Source organism: Mastigoproctus giganteus, chromosome 12, assembly GCF_048544385.1.
Source record: "Mastigoproctus giganteus isolate SK-2022 chromosome 12, ASM4854438v1, whole genome shotgun sequence".
NCBI classification, from domain to species: domain Eukaryota; kingdom Metazoa; phylum Arthropoda; class Arachnida; order Uropygi; family Thelyphonidae; genus Mastigoproctus; species Mastigoproctus giganteus.
This window is the reverse complement of record NC_143586.1, coordinates 71,235,995-71,259,788: the sequence shown is the minus strand read 5'-3', so window position 1 is coordinate 71,259,788 and position 23,794 is coordinate 71,235,995. Positions and strand designations below refer to the sequence as shown.

Genomic DNA, 23,794 nt, shown 5'->3' with positions numbered 1-23,794 from the left:
AATATTTGGCCACAATTGAAGCAAAAGAAGATTTCCCTGTCAACTTATTGAATGCATTGCATATATTGCACACTGCTTGGAATCTTGTAACACCAAATGGGGGATTTTCCAAAATGACGGATTTAATATCTACTCAAGAGTCTCAAGACAATCAAGAAGCTGAACCAACATTCAGTGAAACGTTTGGGCTTGTTTCATCTCTTTTAGAAAGTTCAGTATCTTTGGATGAATTTGTCGCAGTTGGTGATACTGATTCGTGTACAGCACTGATTTTAACAGATAGTGATATTTTGGATGGCGTACGGCCAACGGAAGTGGATCCCATGGGTGAAGATAGTGATGATAATGTAGACAGTAACATCGATTTGTTAGTTCTTGTTCCTACTACATCAGAAATGTGAAAATTGATAAAAAGTATGTGCAGATATTTAGATGTACATACGAGTGGTGAAATGAACCAAGTGATGCACGATATTGAACAATTTGTAGATAATAAGATGGTAAATAACACAGCGCAAAAAAAGATATCAAATTTTTTTACAAAAAATAATTAACTTTTTTCATTAATTTTTACATATTGTATGTATTTTTTTATCTGATGAAGTCAATGAACATGTTAAGCGTTAATAAATTGTTTGTAAAATGCCCCTTGTGTAATGTTATATAGTTATGAAACAACAGGGATTACCTTTATTTTTGATATAGGAAGCTTCTTTTCCAACCAACTCTCCTGGTCCAACACGCTAATAATTCTTTGGGAAGGCTATATCAATTTTACAAAACATGTGGGACATCTTCCCCACTGTCAGAACCGTAGTGTTCAGACCCCTTGGTCTCAATCTTGAGCGCTCAAGACTTCTGTCTTCAAACACCATACCTCTGGCAGCAAGGAAACCATTACATGGATTGATGTAAAATTAAATTTTTAAGGTCTAAACTGCTTAATAAATATGAACCGATTATTTTCTTCGGTCCAGTAGCTTGACATTAGAGTTAAATTTAGGGGTCTAAAAAAGTCTAATGGACGTTGAGGGTGGGGAGGGGGATTATTCTCTACATTCCTTAATTCGGACTAGAACTTTTTGGGGCATCATGTTCACAGGAATAGAGCAACTCACAATTAATCCGAAACTTTTGTCTTATGTTGTAGTGTTTATTCTTCACGCATGCATATAAGTGACCAATCGTTGGACAACAGGAATGGTCTACGGATATTGATTGAAGTTTCATGTAGTTTCATCTCTAAGGTTTCCGCAATAAGTAGTTTGTAGTAGTTGTGTTGATATTTATAATTTTTGTTTCATTAAAGCCGAATGAATGTCATTCATTTATTGCGTGGAACAAAAGTTCCGATGCATTTGAACGACCTGCCCGCACAGAAGCTTCGTGTTGTTTTGCTCGAAGCTGTGCCACTCCCATCGTAGATCCTACATACACAGCGTCGCAATTTTTGCATCGGATGCTGTATACTAGGTCAGCTGTGATTGGAATGTGGTGTTTGAAGGTCGATTTCTGAAGAATGTGTATAATTTGTTCATGGGTTTTGCTATGATTTTCATGTCAGTTCCCTTGCATATTTGGTTAAGTGTATTGTACCAGTACTCGACATATGGAATGGTGATGAAATGTATTTTGGTCTTGTCGGATTTTTGTGCAATGTTTGTTGCGAGGTGGTTGTTGTTTATTTTTTTCACGGTATATTGTTTTAAAATTTGTTTATATTGGTTAGCAGGTAACCCCTATTTGAGAATCTTCTAGTTAATTCATTTATTTCTGTCGTTAGAGAAATCTGGGTGAAAGAATATTTAAAGGCATTAAGAAATTGATTCAGCATGACCGATTTTTTGTATGGTTGGGGATGATAACTGTGAAAATGCAAAAGCATCCCCTTATTAGTGGGTTTTCTATATATGCTGAAATTTAGTTTTTGGTCTAATCTGTGTATGGTAAAATTAAGGAAATTTATGGAGTGGGTTTCTGCTTCAATTTCTAATTCAAATTTTAATCTCTGATGGATGTTATTAAAAACCTGTAGAATATTATTTATGGTAAAATGATCTGTGGTATAAATGGATCAAGATGGATCTTTTCTAATTTGTCTAAGTATAGTTCGGCAATGAGTCCACTGATGTTTAGGCCCATTGGGAGGCCAAAAATCTGTCTGTATATTTTTCCTTGAAAGAGATTGTAATTAGCATTTACTAATAGTTTAGTTAGTTCGAAGATTCTGTCTTTGGGGAGTCTGGTGTTATTAATTTTTATGTTATCGTTTAATTACACACGTTTAATATCACACGTTTAATTTTATTAAAAAATTAATAACACCAGTCTCCCCAAAGACAGAATCTTCAAACGGTTTCATGTCAAACAATTTCCACTGTGTGTGTGTGTGTGTGTGTGTGTGTGTGTGTGTGTGTGTGTGTGTGTGTGTGTGTGTGTGTGTGTGTGTGTGTGTGTGTGTGTGTGTGTGTGTAAATTTTAATGCTTTTAGTTTTGATTTTCGATTTTGGATATCAGCATTTGTGTATGCATTGGCCTTTTGTCGTTTGCTTCTATTGTACTTGAAATAATTTTGTTGATTTTGCCATGACTTTCTTTGAGAACACTGTGTGTTCACTTGTCCATGCTTTGTGGGGGATGATCTTATTTGGTTTATTTTCAAGGTTTTGTTCTCTTTGTTCAGTTGTGGGCAAGTATAGAAACAGTCTTTTGATACATGGTTGGGTGTAGTCCATTGATGAAATACTTGAAATAATTGATCATGTGTCAACTTTTGCCTTTGCTGACATCAGATTTAATTGCATTTTTGCTTTATTTCCCCTTTTTGAACCATATCCAAATTTGCCCACCCTTATCTGATGCCAGCTACCATTACCTTTATTTTCATGTAATCTATTTTATTTTACAGGGCATCATTTTTTAATTATTTCTTTTATTCATATTTCGGCTATCTTGGCTTTTGGCTGTCATGTAACTCATATTTATTACAATATAGAAATATATATACATTTGCATTCTTTGCTGCTGCTTTTCTCACTTTGGTGCATTTGACATATCCAGTTTATTTTATCTTCCCACTATTTCTAGTTTTAATTCATTGGTATTATGTACTATATCTATTTTATATCTATTTAAGTTTTAGCTATCTGCTGCTTTGCGTGATGCTATTCTTTAAATCACAGCCACTTCTGTTTCTTATTGATAGATAGTCTGGTGGTTACACCTTTGGCGGCCATTTGCTTACTTTAATTTTTCTGTCCTTTTCTTTGTGGCATTATGGGCAACTCACACTTCCATCTTTGCATTAACTGTGATGGTTATTATAATATATATATATATATATATATAAATAATGGTTAAAAGTTAAGATGTAATAAAATAAGAAAAAAATAAAAAATAAAATAATAATAAATAAATATTAAGCTATCATTAGAAGCAGCAAAATGCACATCCTCCACATGAAGCCCAGATATATCCGATAATTCAAAATAAAACATAGGCCAGCAATATGGCAAAACTGTAGAGTGAAAATTAACATAAAATAAAATAAAATAAACCAACAGGGAGGGGGAGGTAAAGGTAATAAGACATAAACAGTAGCCAAAAGTCCCCTATATAATTTAGCACTTTAAATCCAATTAATAAAACCAATATAAAATTTAAAATAATGCCAATTATATTATAATTTAGCTGTACCCCCCTCGAAGGTACCAGTTCCGAAAAACATGAAATATCACCAAAAAGGGGTTAAAAGAACTACTAAGAGAAAAACAAAATATCAAAATAATAAGAAAAAATTTCAGAATAAGAAAAAAAATAATAATAAATAAATATTAAGCTATCATTAGAGGCAGCAAAAAGCATAATTTATTTATTTATTATTTTTTTTTTATATATTTTTTATTTTTTCATATTTTATTTTATTACATCTTAACTTTTAACCATTATTTAAATATAACTCAGTGGTAGTAGTGGGTTGACATGCTAAATAAGCAGCGCCTGTGCTGCCATCTATTCTTTTCTTTTATATAAGCTGGCTAAGCTTACATTACGTCAGTGGTGTGGCTCTGCTCTAAAGTGCTGTCTGTTCTATAATTTATTTCTCGCTGCATAAGGACCACCGCCTTGCAAATCCTCTGCATTTATGGATCGATCGGAGGAGGAATGGGGGGGGTTGGTTCTTCGATCTTTTCACCTTCGCGACGATTTGTATAGCAATTTAAATGCAGTGATTCCATGACCATTATTGGCCTCGTGGTCCTCTGTCGATATGGGTCATAATGATCAGTCTATTATTTTGATATTTTGTTTTTCTCTTAATAGTTCTTTTAACCCCCTTTTTGGTGATATTTCACATTTTTCAGAACTGGTACCTTTGGGTGAGGGGGGGGTACCACTAAATTATAATATAATTGGCATTACTTTAAATTTTATATTGGTTTTATTAATTGTATTTAAAGCGCTAAATTATATAGGGGACTTTCGGCTACTGTTTATGTATTATTACCTTTACTTCCTCCTCCCTGTTGGTTTATTTTATTTTACGTTATTTTTATGTTAATTTTCGCTCTACAGTTTTTGCCATATTACTGGCCTATGTTTTATTTTGAATTATCAGATAGATATATATATATATATATATATATATATTTTTTTTTTTTTTTTTTATCAAAACCCCAAACATGAAAGTTATTGGAACCTGTAGTCAGTGGTGAGCTATAGTGAGGGTTGCCAGAGCCCCCCCCCCCCTTTTTTTTTTTTGAAAATTTTTCAAGCCTATTGTGGAAACAATCACTTATTTTACAAATTAAATCCTGAATTCAGTTATTAAGTATCCAGAACAGGAACTACGGTGGGACGAGCAGGCCCCCAGTCTCAGGTGCAGCATTTTAAGGGTGCACTCGACCAGTTATGTATTTTAAAAGTGCTTCATTTTTGATTTAATTACAGTCAGTCCTCTGTTTAATGAACATCTTTATAGCGATTTTTTTTTGAATTCCTCTTGGTATAAAATAGTTTCCATAGAAGGAAGAAAATTTCCATATAACGAACAGATTACAACTTTGTACACATTGTTCCCACCTCTGGCCTTTAGGCAATTTAACAATTAGAAATGGATTGCCATTCTGCAGTGTTAGTGGTTCCTGTGAAACCTATGCAGTCACCTATCCCACATACTGAGAAGTCACACTAGTCAATATACTTTCCATAGCCAGTCAGAAGATCAAGGCATATTCCTGACATGGATAATAGCCTCTGGTCAATCTGTATTGTGGTTCCCCTTTACTCTGGCAACTAGTCATCTGCTTTTCGGAGGTGAGTGATCCATGCTTTTCAGCAAATTTCTCTTGTCTGAATTTACATGGTCACAGTAGCTGAATATCTCAGTTATTCCAACAGTTTGGACAGTATTCAAAGAACTAGTGACAGAAGTAACATCAAGAGAGGGGAAGGATTGAGAGCAACTAAGATATTTAATAAACTTTCCAAAGATGAAATGTCGGCAGATTTCGAAACTGTGTTGATTCCTTCACTCAACATAGTGAGTGAAGGCCTCAACGTAGCATACAGGAAATAACTAAAAAAAAAAAAAAAAAAAAAATCACCAATCTCCTGAAAACCAACGTGATTTAAGGATGATTGCTAAAGAACTTGATGTGGAAATTATAAAAATCGTTCACGTTTGGGACATGATGAGTAGCTTGCAGACAGCAATTGCAGTTTGAAGAAATTATCCTGCTTTGTGCAAACATTTTGAATCCGAAGTTAAACTTTCAGGATTATTAAACTAACTTTTAAATCTGGAATTTCTTAACAATTTAGCACTAATGATCAACATCCTGCAAGAGCTTTCTTACCTTTCAGAAGCTTTACAAAGTCGCAGCATCCCTATAGTAAAAGCAGATAAATTAATTATTCGAACTATCAATGCTATTGCTAATTTGAAAAATTCTGAAAGAAATTATGAAACTAAAATTGAGAGCATGTTGAAATCAAAAGAATTTGACAGAATCAAAATTGAAAGTAAGAAGACATTTAAAAAATTACCTCATGAGAAGTTATTAAACTGCATTGTTTTATCCTTAAAGGATCGGTTATTAATGCAACAGAGTAATTTTAAATTAAATAAAGAAAATAATGATGTCACTGACGATGAGGAATTGAAAGAAATTTTAAACAAATGCTACCCGGAAATGTGGAATATGGAAGAACTTTCATCTCCATGGCAAGAGGGTGAAAAACAAATAAAAAATTTAAGTTTTCAATTAAAATATTAAATAAAAATGAATGATTTTAGAGATTTTGCCGAAGACAGTTTATCTTTAAAATTCAAGTGAAATTCCCTTTTCAATTAAAAAAGCCAGAAATATCCTTGAAACCACTGCGATCAGCAGTGCTGAAGCTGAACATAATGAATAATATTGTAACAATAAAAAGAACATCTTTGACAATTAAACGCATTGCAAATATGATGATCATAAATCTAAATTGAAAAGCATTGATTTAATTTGATCGAGATCATTAGGTCAAATCTTTCCTCCATAATCATCACTCAACTATTGAGCAAAGCAGAAGATCGACAACATATTAATAAAGAAATAAATTCTATATGGCAATTTTTAGAATAAATTTTTCTTGAATATTTATGTAACAATTTTTTTTCATGTAATCTGTGATTTTTGTGTGCCTTTTCTAGAATAGTGTTTTTTTTTTATGTATGATATTTGTTTTTATGTTCTAGAATGTTTTTCAATAGTTTTTTTATGTTATTTGTAATATGGGAAATACTTCATGTTGTTTTTTTTATTCGCAATATTAAAATTTTATCATGATAAAAATGTATCCATTATATTTCCCCAGTTGTAAAAAAAGAAGAATAAAAGGTCAACAAAACTGAAAGCCCATTTTAAAATATTTGCAGCCGACTGTCTGTAGTGCTCAGTGCCGTGCATAGGGTGAAGGTTGATGAAATAAGATACTTGTCATTAAACTTGAATTTCTGTAGATTGAAATTTCCAAGAAATATGTATGAAAAGAGGTTGTTCCAGAAAGTGCAAATTTGAAGGAATAAATGAGGAAGAAAGTAGAAAAGTTGGTTCTTTGAGTTTGAAGTTGGACAGTAAATGGATTTTGACTGGTTGTTGCACACATTCGGACTAGTTTGGAAGAGACTGGGAATTACAGATGCCAGTTCAGAAGAACAGTGCCCATAGAAGCATCTATAGAAAAGCATGCAGCAGAAACCGAACATCTATGATTCAGAAAGTGGAGAAACTTTATAAGAGATGAGTCATTAATTAACCTGACCGCCCTCTTTTTAATGGATTCTAGAAGCCTGAAAGAGGTTTGGGGAAACCACACCAAATGTTCGAAAAATATTCCATGGTAGGGTGGGTTTGATATTTGTGCAGAGTTCCCAGTTGTTTAGAAGAAAAGTAATGCCAAGAGCAAAAGAGAAAACTCAAATGTTTTGCCTAAAAATCTGAGTGCTATTGAAGTTATGCATAGGAGCTGTAGACTCATTTTTGTGAGATGTAAGACAGGACTGAGTGTTAAAAGGATTAAAGTTAACAAGTTATTTTTGTTCTGGAGAATTATCTGGAGATCAGCATCTAATGAAATGGCAGTGGATATTCTTAAAGTTGAAGCTGTTTGTGCAGGGAAAGGTTTCTCAAACTGGAAGATGAAATGCAGTGTGCTGTCACCAGCAAAACTATGGATAGGATTTCCAGCCAGTGGAAGATGGTCATTAATATACAAGAGGAAAAGAGTGGGAAAAGGTGGGAGAACCTTGGTGAACACCAGCATTAGTGGAAATGTTAGAAGACAATTCCGGCTACCATCACCTGCAGTGAATGCTGTCAGATTGAAAACTGGACACTCATTTACAAAAAAACAGTTGCTAGTCCATAAGATAGAAGCCTGTTTAGAAGATCTTTACGCCAGACACAATCAAAAACTTTGAAATGTCAAGAACAACTTCTTAAGTTTCACCAGTTTTCCATTGATTTTGTCCACAGATGGGTAACATAAGCCAGTATATCACCAATTTATCGACACTAACAGAATCCATATTGGAAATCATTGGTCAGATGGAAGGTTTCTAAATAGTTTAGGAGTTAATGGTTACTGGATTTCTCCATTACTTTAGAAAGTGTAGAAGAAAGTTCATTGAGACAAGAAAGAAAGAAATAAAGTATAAAAAGGTGACAGAACAGGAGTAAGTTCAGGAGCACAGGTTTTGAGAACAAGTGGAGAAATACCATCGGGACTTGGAGCTTAGTATTAGTAGTGGCGAATGATGCAAGAAAGCAAACTTATACAGCATCGGCCAAAAAAAAAAAAAAAAATCTTCCATTTCACCTATCCATCCCCTCCAACAGTTTGCCTAGTTCTTCCTGGAATTTATTCAAACTATCCACTTCCACAATAACAGATAGAATTTCTAGCAATCAACCATCCTTCCTCAATTTGAATTTATGCTCACTCATGTGTGTAGTCTAAACAAGAAGAAGAATACCATCAGTGTTGAGCTTGTTCAATCCATTCAAACCCTTAAACACCTCACTCAGATCACGCAGTGCCTAGTCTCCAAATGCTGCAATTTGCAGAACTGAAGTCTTTCTTGGTAAGAGAATCCCCTTTGTTCCCCTCACCAAGCTCATTGCCCTTCTCTGTGCCCATTCCAACAGCTATACCTCCTTCCTAAATGAAGCCTACAGACCCTTATGCACTAGACAAGATGTGGCTTGACCTTATACAATAGAATAATTGCCTCATTATCCCTGTATATCAGACAAAACTTCATGTGCTGACCTGTCAGCCTATCTGCTCTGCTTAGAGAACTTCATATCCGACTACAAATTTACCCTCAGGATATTTTCATTTTACACAATCCTGAGCATAGTACCACAGTTGGTATGTTAGTCTGGGATTACTGCTGCCCATATGCAGTGCCTTGCATTTGTCTTAAACTTCATTTGCCATTTCTCAGCCTATCTGCCTAATTTTTCTAGATCTTGATGCAGTAGCATACCTTCATTACTGTCATTAACCACCCTGCCAGCCTTCGTATCATCTGCAAACTTAGACGTTAAGCCTAATATACCTCATCAGTACCATAAATAAATACAGAAAACAACAGTGGGCCCAGTAACAAACCCTTTTGGACTCCACTAATAACATTAGTGCACAAAGAGCAGTGTCTATTGATAATCACTCTCTCTGTCTTCTCCCACTCACTCAACCATTCCGTTATCCATAGGTAGCATCTTGCCTGTAAGGGCACAGTCACATTGCTCCAATTTGTGCAGTAGTATCAAAAGCTTTCCTGAAATCAGTATGTGATATCAGAATTACTTTTTGTATTCACTTCCTTTCTTACTGCATCCAGTCAAATTGTTCAATCCATTCAAACCCTTAAACACCTCACTCAGATCACGCAGTGCCTAGTCTCCAAATGCTGCAATTTGCAGCATTTGGAGACAAGATTTCTTGCCATCAAAATTGTTCAAAATTCTTTTCATATATTTTGATGGAAGACCATAGGAGGCACTAAATGGAGTATAGTGGAGTGGTAGCACTCCCAAAGTGGGAGTGCTACCACTCCACTATACTCCATTTAGTGCCTTTTGGGAGTGCTACCACTTTTTGCCAAGATCATCAGTACAAGAGTTAGAAGAAAAATAGGATGCTAGCAGGTTGGCTTTATCTTTAGTGGTGGCAATAGAAACATCAGACTTTAACAGAGTTGAGAGTAGAGATGGGCAACACTTGCATCCAATAGCTTTGGCAAGAGTTCCACTCTTAGCCTCTTCAAAATCCAGTTCAGACTGATTAATAACTGCTTTGTGGTTGTTGGGTTGTGCCAAAATCTGCTAAGGCTGTTCTAGAACAGCTTTAGCAGATTTCTATTAGTTTGACTATTCGTGATGTATTCAGTAGTAAGATGTGAGGAGGACATGTTGTATGGAGTTATGAAATTTTTGGATATGGCATATTCGTGGCAAGAACAGCACTAGGTGGTAGGTGACTCTCATCAACCGGTACAATACCACCACTTTGTGATATTGCACCGGTTGATGAGAGTGCTATTGGAGGCTTGAAGTGGTGGAACCCATGTTTAGTCTCTAGAGCTAAGTTCCGGTCAACCCTTCCCCATCTCTTCCATCATGCGGTATGACAGATAACTTTCGAGGTTATGATGAACATCATGGCGAGATCCAATCTTATTTACATTTCGAGGGTACAGCTCTAAAACTGTTTGCAGGCCAGCCACTAGTTAGTACACTGGACCGAGCCTATTGGTAACTCGTCAAGAGGCTTCCAGATCAGCTAGTGTATAATCTTGTTACCTCTACTCTGCCAGATAGTGACTGGAGAGAGTCCGAGTAGCGTGTATGCGGGGGCATTGTCGAGGCCACGTTATGTCATGGATCCAGGTATATTCTTACCATGTGTACACCATATCCAAAAATTTCATTACTTCATACAGCAACCCCCCCCCACACACTTTTCCTTACTATTGAATACACCATGAATTGTCAAACTAATAGAGTAAGCTTATCTGTGAAAAGATCTAAACCTCCCAAACACTTCTAAGTTCATTTCACAAATAATTTTAATCTTAACGATGTCCATTTCCACTTGCAGTCTGCCAAATCCCATGTACTTTTTCTGACAGAATCTCTGTAATCAGTTGATTCAACTACTGCTCATCTCAGTTGCCCAAATTATTCGTTGTGATTCCTTTCGCCTCAAAAGTGGCACTTGTGCATATGTCCGTTCTGATATTCTCTGTAGCCAGGTGGGCAGGAGCAGCAGTGCGTAAGACACGCTTCTTGATTAGCCCCGGGGTTCAAGCTCGTGACCACCAAATACGGAGGATGCGGAAAGGTCAGAGAATGACCACTGCATATCCCCGGAGCAATATGGCCTTAGTTGCTAATGCTCCTAAAAACCAAATAACAACAACAACCCGATATTCCCTGTCAGAGACTTGGTAATTTGGAATCTCCTCTTTTCGATCTTCTCTGGCTTAAAATCTCTCTACCTCATTGTGTCAAATTCATCTGTTGTCTCTACCGTTCTCCCAACTCCACTAATCACTTGGAGCACTTTGACTTTCTGGTGCTTCTGTAGCCAGGTGGGCAGGAGCAGCAGTGCATAGCACATGCTTCTTGATTCGCCCCAGGGTTCGAGCTCGTGACCACCAAATACAGAGGATGTGGAAAGATCAGGGAATGACCACCGCATATTCTCGGAGCAGTATGGCCTTAGTTGCTAATGCTCCTAAAAACCAAATAGAAACAAACAAACTTTGACTTTCTCTCTTTCCAACTTGACTTTCTCAGTCCAACTTTCCTAACAGTGAGGTAATTTTCCTTGGTGATTTTAATGTTCACAACCCCAGCTGGCTTCCGTTTTATAGTCACACCGACCTAGCTGGTCGAGATGCTGAGGCTTTTGCAATTTCTAATGACATTGCACAGATTGTTCATTTACCTACAAGAATACCAGAAAATCCTAATCATACAGCCAATACACTTGATCTTTTTCTCACAAACAACCCTTCTAAGTACACAGTCGAAGTGAGAGGTCCTTTAGGCACTTCAGATCACAACTTGGTGATTATCTCTTCTCCAATGGAACCTTTATCTCATGGCTATTCCCAACCTAGTGTTTGGCATTACAAGAATGCAAAATGGGATGACCTGCAAGACTTCTTTTCTCAGATAGGTATCACCTAATAGGTGATACCTATCTGAGAATAAGTAACATTAGTCTTCTCCTTAGGTGAAGCGTTACTTATTCAAAGTAGTGCAATATCATGGCAACTCATTGTGAAGGTATTCACAATATGAGATATAACTTAAAACTATGCCACCTTATAAATATTATGTTTATTCAGAAATGGCTGTGTATTAATGATGCTATTGCACTTAATATATGCATAGTCTAAATTTGCTTGCAGCTTGGGGCTTTAGCCCTAAATGCATCTTAGCAGAACAAATATATATTTTGTTTCATTAAAAAATGAAAAATGCATTTAATAACTATTGCAGCATTAGTAAAAGATCAAGCATATGTTTGTTTCAAGCAGAATAAAAAAAAAAAAAACTTTTTCCAGAAATAAAAAACAGAATAGGACATCTGTCAGGTGCTGTGCAACTGTGTTTGTTATGATCAGGGGCAGTGATCTTGCCCCTAATCATGAAAAATGCATATGGTAAGTCCTTCCCATAATGAAAAAAAGTGACTCTGAAAACATAAATGTTAGTAGTTTCTGGTCTAGATTTATTTGCATTTTATGAAAACATTCCTAAAGGCCAATTTTAACAACAAGAATGTCATCTTGTATTTTTATATTTTACAGATTAGGCAGCCAGCCATTGTATTGTGCCCAGATGATGATAGATTTCCTGGTCTGAGTATTATCATTCAACACTTAAAAAGCTGGAACTGGATATTTGGAAAAACTCCTAGATTTACTGTAATGAGAAACTTTGTTACTATGCCAACTAAAACAGTAAAAATTGTTGGAAATGAAGTAACATATCCATATAATGTAAAAATTTCAGTCACTTGTTTTCATGGATGTATTGAAAATGTAATTATTGATCCCATTCCTTTTAATAATATTTTATATGATTCATTGCAACAAATTTTAAAAAATGTGCAGTTTAATGTTGAAGACATCTGTGAAACTCTTACAAACTGGGCAGTTCAGAATAATATTACCAATGATAATGTAACTGATTTTATCATAAAATGTATAACAAATTCTGTTAGGGATACCCATGCTTGATACAAATGTGGTTTAGGGAATTTTATTTAAAGAACTTATTCTTCTTATTAGGTTACTGTAATAAAATTAAATAAATATTAGTATAATCTTTATAAAAAATATCTAAATTTATGAAGTATAGAAAATATGCTGTATATTTGCAGGTGTGTGTGTGTACACATATATACAGGAATCCTTACCCAACTGAGGATTTGAGATAACACAATTTTTTTTATTTGTATACTAAAATTTTAGGCATGTTTGCATATATAATGTATATACCGTGTGGTTATAAAATAAGTTTCCCTATTCAGGAGACCCTAGTATCAAAACAGGTAGAGTTAGCACTATGAAAATCGGTGGGTATGTCATTTAGGGTATGGGGAAGCAGTTTGTAGAAGAAAAAAAATTAGTTCAAATTTCCACCACCAGGGAGAAATTGGCACTGTAAACATGAGATGGAATACTTAACTTAGGATTAGATTTTAATGTCAGAACTTTTGAAATCTACAGATATTGTTCTATGTGCTTTCCTTCACTTCAGATGACATTCTGAAAACAGAGGACTGCATGCGACACGATTTCGCATAGCATCTCACTGGGGATGTTGACTACATGCTGTTTAATGTTTTGCTTTCAAATTGACAAGTGTCTGTATGCCGCCACGATAAACTCTGTCTTTCAGGTATCCCCATAGCCAGAAATCACATGAATTGAGATCTGTGATCAGGCTGGCCAGAATTACGGAAAGTCTCTAGAAATGATGCGACCATTTCCAAATGTTGAACGGAGTAGTTCCTTCACTTGTTGACCAACGTGGGGAGGGGTGCCATCTTTCACGAACCCTACGGTCTCCAAGCATTGCCTTTCTTGCAGAGCGGGAATAATGTGATCTCTAAGAAGAGCGTAGTACCGTACACCTTATGGGCCATGAGATGCAGACTCTTCAAAGAAAAACGGTCTGATTTATTAACTCTGCTGTAAATCCATACCATACTATAATGTATGAACTTTGTAGTGGTCTTTCATGCACAGCAGATGGACGAGAAGTTCCCCATATTCAGCAGTTTTGTGCATTTAGAGCCCCATGAAGAGTGAAATGTGACTCATCAGACCACGTGATAATTCGTGCCCATAAATCGTCAAGTTCCATATGAGCCATAAATTGTAGAGCAAAGTCTATTCATTGTTGCTGATCACAAGACTTTAGTTCTTGCACTACGTGAATCTTGTACAGGAACCAGCGTAAAATTATTTGAAGCACTTTATGTACAGTAGACCAAGGAAGGTTCAAGTCTCTTGACACATCTCTGGCACTACCGACTGGTAGTGTTTTGCATTCTGACCTGGAAGCCATTGCAACCGCCACTCATCCACTACCTCAATTCCGATTCGTGGTCGTCCCCTGCCTGGAATTACACCTAACTATCCAGTCGCTTCAAATTTCTTTATTAGTTTTTGAAGCCCCACTGACATCAAAGGTCCTTTGTGCAAACCTTTAAGTTCCGATATTCACATAGTGCTGCATTAGCATTACTATTCTGGTAGAACAGTTTTACTAAAAGAGCGCATTCCTTTTTTGTAAGCCATAATGGTTATTGACAGTGGCGTTGGCCTTTCTGCTTTTATCTAACAGGATGTCATTTGCGTAAGCAGCGTGTCTTGAAGTAAATGACAACTTTTACATTTATGCATTGCCATTTTCCCTGGTGGCAGAAACTCGAACTAATTTTATTTTTTTTTCTACAAATTGCTTCCCCATACCCTAAATGACCTACCCACCGATTTTCACAGTGCTAACTCTTAACTGTTTTGACACTAGGGTCTCCTGAATAGGAAAAATTTTATAACCTCCCAGTATTTACACACTTATGAGCCAAAACATTATGATCACCCTGTTTCCACTAGTGGATGCATCCCGCAGTACCTAGGGGTGTGACAGCGCTAACCAGCATAGCATATACAAGGTGTGGCAATAAACTTCCTGGAATGTTGCAGTCATGTGCGATGAGTTTGAAAATAAACGAAAGTAGTATGATGTAGTTCAAACTTCTTGCAGCAGATGGTGGTATATAGATTTAAGTTACTAATGAAACGGGTTGTTACAAGTAACAACCCGTTTCATTAGTAACTTAACATTTCGCATCATGATTTTGCAGTAAAGAACAGATACCAAATTTCTTTAACCTATTAATGTGTGAAATTAAAAAAGTTTGAATGTTTTGTTGAAACTGAAATATTATATTCAGTATAGTGTATTTAAGTTAAATTAAAATTTGTTTAAAAATTTATACTTTTCATTATTTTTTTGCCAATATGATATATCATATGCTGGCAATAGTGTTTTCAAATGCCTAAAAATTAGGGATAAATGAAAGTTTTCTTTATCAAAAAAATACCTTAAATAGTAGTAGTAGTGGCATGTGATGCAAGAAAGCAAGTGTGTGAGCTTATGCAGCATCAGCCAAAAAAAAAACAAAAATCACACCATTCCCTCCAAATGCTTGTCCAGTTTCTCCTTAAATTTATTTAACCTATCAACTCCCACAACGACAGATGGAAGTTTGTTCCAGCAATTAACCACCCGCTGGCTAAAGGCAAATTTCCGCACATCTATTCTACATCTGTCCTTTCTTAATTTGAATTTATGCCCCCTTAGGTTCGTAATCTGAACAAGTGGAAGGATCCCATCAGAATTCAGCGTGCTCAGCCCATTCAAGGCCTTATACACGTCAATCAGATCACCGCGCAGGTGCCTAGTCTCCAGGCACTGCAATTTGCAGAACTTAAGCTTCTCTTGGTATGAGGATCCCTTCATTCCCCTCAACAATCTTGTTGCCCTTCTCTGTACACGCTTAAGTAAATCTACATCCTTCCTAAAATGAGGCCTCCAGACCTGTACGCAGTATTCAAGGCGTGGCTTGACCATTGCCTTATACAGACGGACAATCACCTCCTCTCTGCTAGCAAAATTCCTATATATCATTGACAAAACCCCATGACCTGCCCTGGCAGCCTGTCTGCATTGCTCAGAAAACTTCATAACTGACTGCACAATTACTCCCAGGTCTTTTTCATTTTCTACCACCTTAAGTGTAGTACCACACAGTTGGTATGTTTCTCTGGGTTACTTCTAACCATCTGCAGTACTTTGCTTTGTGAAGGTTAAACTTCAGTTGCCTCTTCTTAGCCCATCTGCCCAAATTATCTAGATCATGTTGCAGTAGCACACTGCCATTGCTGTCATTAACAACCCTGCCAACCTTTGTATCATTTGCAAACTTCGAGATTAAGCCTGATATACCTTCATCAATATCATTGATAAATATACAAAACAACAGTGGACCTAACACCGAACCCTGTGGGACTCCACTGATAAAATTAGTCGAAGAAGAGCAGCACCCATTGATTACCACCCTGTGTCTTCTCCCACTTAACCATCCTTTTATCCATTGTAGCAACTTTCCCTTAATACCATTCTGCTCCAATTTGTACAATAGTCTTCCATGCGTAACAGTGTCAAAAGCTTTCCTGAAATGCAAATATATGATATCAAAATTATTTTTGCATCCAGTTCCTTTGTAACCACATCATAATATCCTATCAAATTTGTCAGACAAGACTTTCCCTTAACAAACCCATGCTGTGTCTGAATTATTGCTGCAGTCTTGTCTAGATGATCTTGCAATGCATCTTTAACCAGTGACTCCATTATTTTACCCGGAACAGAAGTTAAACTAACTGGTCTGTAATTACACGTGTCACCCTTCGATCTCCCTTTGTGAATTGGGGACACATTTGCACATCTCCAGTCCGTGGGAACCTCCCCTGAGTCGAAGGATGCTCTCATAATTATGGCTAAGGGTTTGCTTAGTTGCTTTGCCGTCTCCTTTAATATAACTGGATAGATCCCATCCACTCCAGGTGCTTTTCTTATGTTTAACTTCAACAATTTCTCCTCCGCTTTGCTCTCGGTTATTACAAAATCATTAAGTATCCTGCTACAATTTGATAACCTTCTGCCATTTTCACACCTTAATAATTCCTCGTGTGTGAATGTAGATGCAAAATACTCATTCAGTTTGTTTGCTATCTGAGCAAGATCATCAACAGTTGAACCATCGATGTCAAGTGGACCAATCAGATTCATCCCCTTCCTTTTAGAGTTTATATAAGTAATGAAATCCTTGCTGTTTTTCTTAGCATCTTTTGCCAACGATTTCTAGTAATCTGCCTTCGCCTGCCTACCCTCTTTTGTAACCTGATTACAGACTAGCTTATATCTGCCATAGGCTTCTGAGTCGCTTGATAATAAATATGAAACTTGATAATAGGTATGAAACTTTTAGTAGTTTCCACGATTAATGAATGTTGGTTATTGGTATTACAAAGAGCACAGAAGCATTTACTGATGATAAAGTACGAAACATGCATAAGGATGAAGTCCAACATTGCATTTGATGCACACAAATTTGGCACATTTTCCACACACTGTCTCTGAGTATTATTTCTGCTAACAAGATGTTCTTTGCCATCAAATCAGGTCACTCCTTGAACTTATTTCTTTGTTTTAGGACGAATCCTTGTTTCTTTTCTAAGTCTGGTGCATTAAGCAGTGTAATGACTATTTGTCGAGTAAACTCCCAGAGAGGAATATTCTTTTCAACATGGCGATATAAGATCCGTAGATTTATAATGTGTCCATTGAGACAAAATCAAAACAAAGACTAATACCATTTTTTTTATCTTATTCTAAATCGGTAATTACCTCTCATTTTATCAAAAAAGGTAAAACCCTCCCATTCATTTGTTCTACAACTTCGCAATATTGGATTGAGGTACAGTTACTTGCTTTCGTTCTGCAACTTCGCAATATTGGATTGAGGTACAGTTACTTGCTTTCTTCCATCACTTACAGCTTCGTACATAAAAAATCTTTTCTTCTTTCAAATTTGTCACTAAAGTAGCTTGGTTATTATCATCTCACCTTAAAAAAGTAATTCCACTTGCTTTTTCTTCGACTGCACAACAAATACCTCACTCAGCTTTGCTTAGGTCTTGTAAAGGAGAGTGCACTGTTCTATTACTTCTAATTGTTCCAACACAAAAAAGACCACAGCTTGAGAATGTATCCCTCAGAGAAAGAGAAGTGAAGTATGTAATTATCCATGTAAATTCAAGCTCTCTGAGGTACAAAGCCCAAGCAAAGTCTTTCTGTTACTGAAGAACCAAGAGGTTTTTCTGCCACCTTGTTCCTTGCAGCACTATAGGAATAAGATTTGACTAAATATTCTTCAGGTGTAGTAAGACACCATAACATGAATCCATAGCAAATAGGTTTCCCTCATAAATTGTTTCATGCCATGGTGCCCATAATAAGGCTCAATTGCCTCATCAAGAGAGAAATTGCTGCCCATTGGCTCAGTGAATTGACTGAACTTGTCATTCAGATAAGTCTAATAGTGGCCTAATTTTATAAACCTTGTCACAAGAATCTGTTTTCATTCTGGGAGACGACAGAGAGAGAGGTAATCAATGGACACTGCTCTTCGTGAGCTAATGTTATTAGTGGAGTTCCCCAGGGTTCGGTATTGTGCCCATTGTTGTTTTGTATGTTTATCAATGATATTGATGAAGGTATATCCGGTTTAATGTCTATGTTTGCAGATCATACAAAGGTTAGCAGGGCTCTTAACAACAGTAAAGACAGTATGCTATTCCAACTGGATCTAGATAAGTTGGGCAATTGGGCTGAAAAGTAGCAACTGAAGTTTAACATTGACAAATGCAAAGTACTGCATATGGGTAACAATAACCGAAGAGAAATGTACCAACTGTGGTACTACACTCTGGGAAGTGGAAAGTGAAAAAGACCTGGGGGGTAATTGTGCAGTCAAATATGAAGTTTGCTGAGCAGTGCAGAGGGGCTACCAGGGCAGGTCATGGAGTCTTGTCAATGATATATAGGAACTTTGCTAGCAGGGACAGGGAGGTGATAATCCCGTTATACAAGGCAATGGTCAGGCCACACCTAGAGTACTATATACAGGTCTGGAGGTCTCATTTTAGGAAGGATGTAGAGTTGCTAGAACGAGTATAAAGAAGGGCATCAAGATTGGTGAGGGGAACAAAGGCGTGCTCTAACCAAGAAAGGCTTGAGTTCTGCAAATTGCAGCGCCTGGAGAGTAGGCACCTGCAAGGTGATCTGATTGAGGTGTATAACGCCTTGAATGGGTTGAGCAAGCTGAATGCTGATGGGACTCTTCGTCTTGCTCAGACTAAAAACCTGATGGGGCACTGTTTCAAATTGTGGAAAGATAGTTGTAGAATAGATGTGCGGAAATATGCCTTTAGCCAGCGAGTAATTTACTGGTGGAACAGGCTTCCATCTTTTGTTGTGGAAGCTAATAGCCTAAATAAATTTAAGGCTGTAGCTGGACAGGCATTTTGAATAAATGGGGAATGAAATGGGAGGGTTTGTTTTTTTTTGCCTGATGCTTGCTTTCTTGCATCGTATCCCTCTACTAATGCTAATGCTAACATGCTCAATGCTGACGGGATACTTCCGCTCGCTCAGATTAAGAACCTGAGGGGGCATAGATTCAAATTGAGAAAGACTGTTGTAGGATAGATGTTCGGAAGTTTGCCTTTAGCCAGCGGGTGGTTGATTACTGGGACAAACTTCCAACTGTCGTTGTAGAAGATGATAGCTTAAATAGATTCAAGGCAGAACTAGACAAACATTTGGAGTGAGTCACATCTGGTGAGCACGGACTTGCACACCCAGGGTCCTGAGCTGGATATCATCATTCTTCTCTTTTTTGGTGATTACTTCCTATTTCTCTCTCTCTCTCTGGGTAACTCAGAAATATATATTTTTTTTTTGCCTGGTGCAGCAAAAGCCTCAGGCTTCCTTGCACCATATGGCTAATAATAATGATAATGAATAATGACTGGATGCTTGAAATGAGAAGGCTTTTTTTTTTTGGCTGATGCTGTATAAGCTTGCTTTCTTTCATATGCCTTTACTAATGGTAATATTGCAGTAGGCAAAATTTTGTTGAATATCATAATTTATGTAATTAGTTAAAATTTGTTTAAATATATTAGGAAACTTTAATTTATATTTTAAAGGCCGAGCATCGATTAATTAAAATTGGACTAACCGGTATTCTATTTATTTATTAGCACTTTACTGATGTTTACCCACGAATACCACAAAAAAGAACTGTTTCCATTTTGAGACACTAAAATAAATGATATTATTTTTTCTTCCCACAATATCTCCATAGTATTCCTGTTTGAATGTAGTTTGACACTTTTGTCCCACATTGTGCGTTTTATATCAATCTTTGAAATTAAAATTTCGGTATCCATGCTTAATAATTTCGCATTACAAATTTTCTTTATGTCACTGGGTGTTTGCGGTTTCTTCGGCAGTAGTTTTAATACCGTAATTGCCTAAAGGCCAGAAGTGCAAACACTGCATATCCAGTTGAGTGACATCTGAAATTCTGTGAGCAGTACAGACATGCTGCCAGGACAGCTCATGGGATTTTGTCAATGATATTCGAAAACTTTGCTAGCAGGGATAAGACGGTAATTATCCCTTTGTATAGGGCCATGGTTAGGCCACATGTTGAGTACTGTATATAGTTCTGGGAGCCTCACTTTAGGAAGGATGTAGATCTGCTGGCACGGGTGCAGAGAAGGGCAATAGATTAGTAAAAGGATTAAGTAAAAAGATTAGTACCTAGAAAGACTTCAGTGCTGCAAATTGCAGCGTCTAGAGACTGCGGAGAGATCTAATTGAGGTGTTTAAAGCTTAAATGGATTGAGTAAGCAGAATGTTAATGGAATTCTTCCATTTGCTGAGATTACATGTAGGGCATAAATTGAAGTTAAAGAAGGATAGTTGCAGAACAGATGTGCGGAAGTTTGCCTTGAGCCAGAAGGTGTTTGATTGTTGGAACAGGTTTCCATCTGTTGTTGTGGTAGTTGATGGGCTAAATAAATTCCTGGGAGAACTATATAAATTCTTGGCGGTTATAGATGGGTAAACTGTATAGGGTTTTTTTTTTTTTTTGCTAATGTTATAAAAGCTTGCTTTCTTGAATCATTTGCCATTACTACTTCCACCGGAAATGGGCTACCGACAATCAGTAATTTAATCTAAATTTTTTCAGATGGATTAACACAAGAAGCGATTATCAGTGCTGATAAGCTGATTGGGCACACACGCCTATTAATTTACATGATTCGTTCGTTTAGGATCATTGTGGCTGCTGGTTCCAGGTAGGCATGGCACCTGAGTTCCGTGTAAACACCCTTATCCATTGTCGTTCCAGTGTCTTGCCAGTTAAATAAGGAAGCCGATCTTCTCCATTTAGTTCTATTTTCCAAACCAACCCTTTCAATTTAGCTCTATCTTCCAAACCAATCGTTTAGCTCTAGATTCCGACTATTTCTTTCTCTCTCTCTCTCTCTCTCTCTCTCTCTCTCTCTCTCTCTCTCTCTCTCTCTCTCTAGCTTCTCCATTGAAACGAATCTTTCCTCCACATCTCTCTTCACCTCTTCTTTCCATCTTCTGGTCCTTCTTCCTAGTCTTTTACCCTCCATTTTCATTTCTAGCATCCTCTTTGGAAGTCTGTTATTCTTCATTCTCTTTACTTACCAAACCATCTGTCTGTTCTCAATCCTTTCTTTCAATCAATCTTCTTTAACTTTCGCTCGAATGGCCCCGTTTCTATTTCTGTCTCTCCTGGTCTTCCCACACGCTTCGCTCAAAAATTTAATTTCTATCGCTTGCATTCTGATGATATCCTTCTCCCACATTACCCATGATTCCATTCCATAGGTTATTATTAGTACATAATAAGCTCTATAGAGTAGTATCTTTCACTTCTCGGGTACCTCCTTTCACCAACCTCGATATTTTACACAGTTATAAAACATTATTCCTTGGTTTACACATCTTATCAATTCTCCCTCCTTTATTCTGCACTCCCTAAAGTATATGAAACTGTCCACTCCTATCTTGTTTCTTTCTCTTCTTAAAGGTTTTAATCCCCTTCTCTCCCTCTTTCGTTGTCATTGCATTACTCTTAGCAGCACTGAACTTTATATTGTATTTATTTGTCTCTTCCACCCATCTTTCTACCTGCTCCTGTACCTTCTCTCCTCCATTCCGATAAATCAACAAATCATCAGCAAATGTCATTACTTTCATCTTTTCTGTCCCATTCCTTGTCTCCACAGCATTTGCTATATCGTCCATTACTGGTATGAACAGTAGAAGTACAAGTGCACTACCCTGTCTCAGTATATTATTCATTTTCAGCAAGTTGGTGTTTAAACCATTGTTTTCCCACATCTTTCAGTCCCTCTGTATAGACTTATAATACTCTATCAACAACATTCCTACTCTCCCTTTCGAATTTCCTTAAAACTTCCGATACCTTTCTTCTCTTTCCACTATCATACGCTTTGTTAATGTCCAAAAAAAGCCATGCACAGATTCCTTCCATACTCATAATGTCAAATGATGGATATCTTTTTCCATTATTTGACTCAGCAAAAATTTGATCCCTGGCCAACTTACCTTTTCTGAAGTCACTCTGCGCTTCCCTCATCCCACTTTCAACCTTTTCTCGTACTCTCCTCTCTATTATTCTTTCACACAATTTCCTACTTTTGCTTCCATCTATAATTCTCGCACTATTTCCTGTCCCATTTTTATATATAGGCACAATCAATCTTCTTTTCCAGTCTCCTAGTATCTTTTTATCCACCCTTACTATTTTCATTACACTATGTATCCATTGCAGCCTTGCTTGCCCAGCACATCTTAACATTTTTAGTCACTTCATCACATCTTGGCGATTTACTTCCTTTATCTCTTCTATTGCTGCCACCACTTCACTCCTTGAGTCTGTATATAGTCTTCTTCCACTGGCTCTCCTTTTTCTCTGATGTTAAGTAGCCTTCTAAAATAGTCTTTCCAACCTCCTTCCTTTTCCTCATTAATCCATATAACATCTTTTTCCCATTATTAATCTCTTCTTCTTCTTCTTCTTCCCTTTTCTTCAACTATTCGCTTTATGTCCCCTTTTGCTTCTTTGTATTCTCTCTTTGGGCTTTACATATTATATTACCCATTATATTTTCGCCCGTCGGATTTTTACATCTCTTTCTAAAGACCATATTCTTCCTTTCATAATAGCCCCTTTTTCTCGTTCTACCACTGTCTGTTTCCTTCTCCTCACACCACTTGCCCTCCCATGCACTTCCTCCGCAGTCGCAACCAAAGCCTCTTTAAATCCTTCCCATTCCTCCTCTACTCCTTGTGCTTCATTCTCAGTTCTCTGTTTCTCTATACATTTTTCCTATATCCTCATTTATCAGCTTCCTTATCTTGAGCCTCCTGCTTTGCCTTCGTCTTTTATTTCTGTTTTTCAACGACACTATATCAGTTGCAAATATTAAAAAAGGTAGTACAGTATACTCCTTTCTTTTTCAGTTTATTTGAAACCAGACTGAAGACGAATGGTCCCAAACATAACCCTGTTGTGTTTTTAGACCACATATAAATGCATGCTATATTATAATTTTAAAAAGCTTTTACATTTTTTTTTATTTTTCAGAAGTATGTTTATCAATGATATTCTAATTTCCATTTCATTTGAAGAATGAACTGGAATATGTTAAATTTAAATATAGACATGTGCAAATGTAGCATTATATTATTGGCGTTGCACAAATTTTTCTAGAGAAAAGCAAGATGTTCTTAGCGGAGGGGATACTAAGATAAATTTAACGAAATTATATATGAAATAATATGAAAAAAAGTAATCTTGTATGAAATAATGTGAAAAAAAGTAATCACGAGACATATATCCCCACAATTCCTGGGTCTATAAGTAACATTTTTAAAATATTCCATCAATAGAAATTTTGTTGTTTCAGTAACAGTGGATTAATTAAAGAGGGGGCAGGGGGTAGTAAAGT

General features: G+C 36.6%; 1 protein-coding gene across 1 annotated transcript in view; it reads left to right on the top strand.

Annotated features, from left to right (window-relative positions):
- Window positions 1-13,102, top strand: part of Lipt1 (Lipoyltransferase 1) — a 49,814-nt gene extending 36,712 nt beyond the window's left edge. Inside the window, exon 4 of the mRNA XM_090386269.1 lies at window positions 12,377-13,102. Coding sequence (XP_090242395.1) covers window positions 12,377-12,808 — 432 coding nt within the window. The 3' untranslated portion in view covers window positions 12,809-13,102. The remainder of the gene's footprint in view (window positions 1-12,376) is intronic.
- Window positions 13,103-23,794: the final 10,692 nt, after the last annotated feature.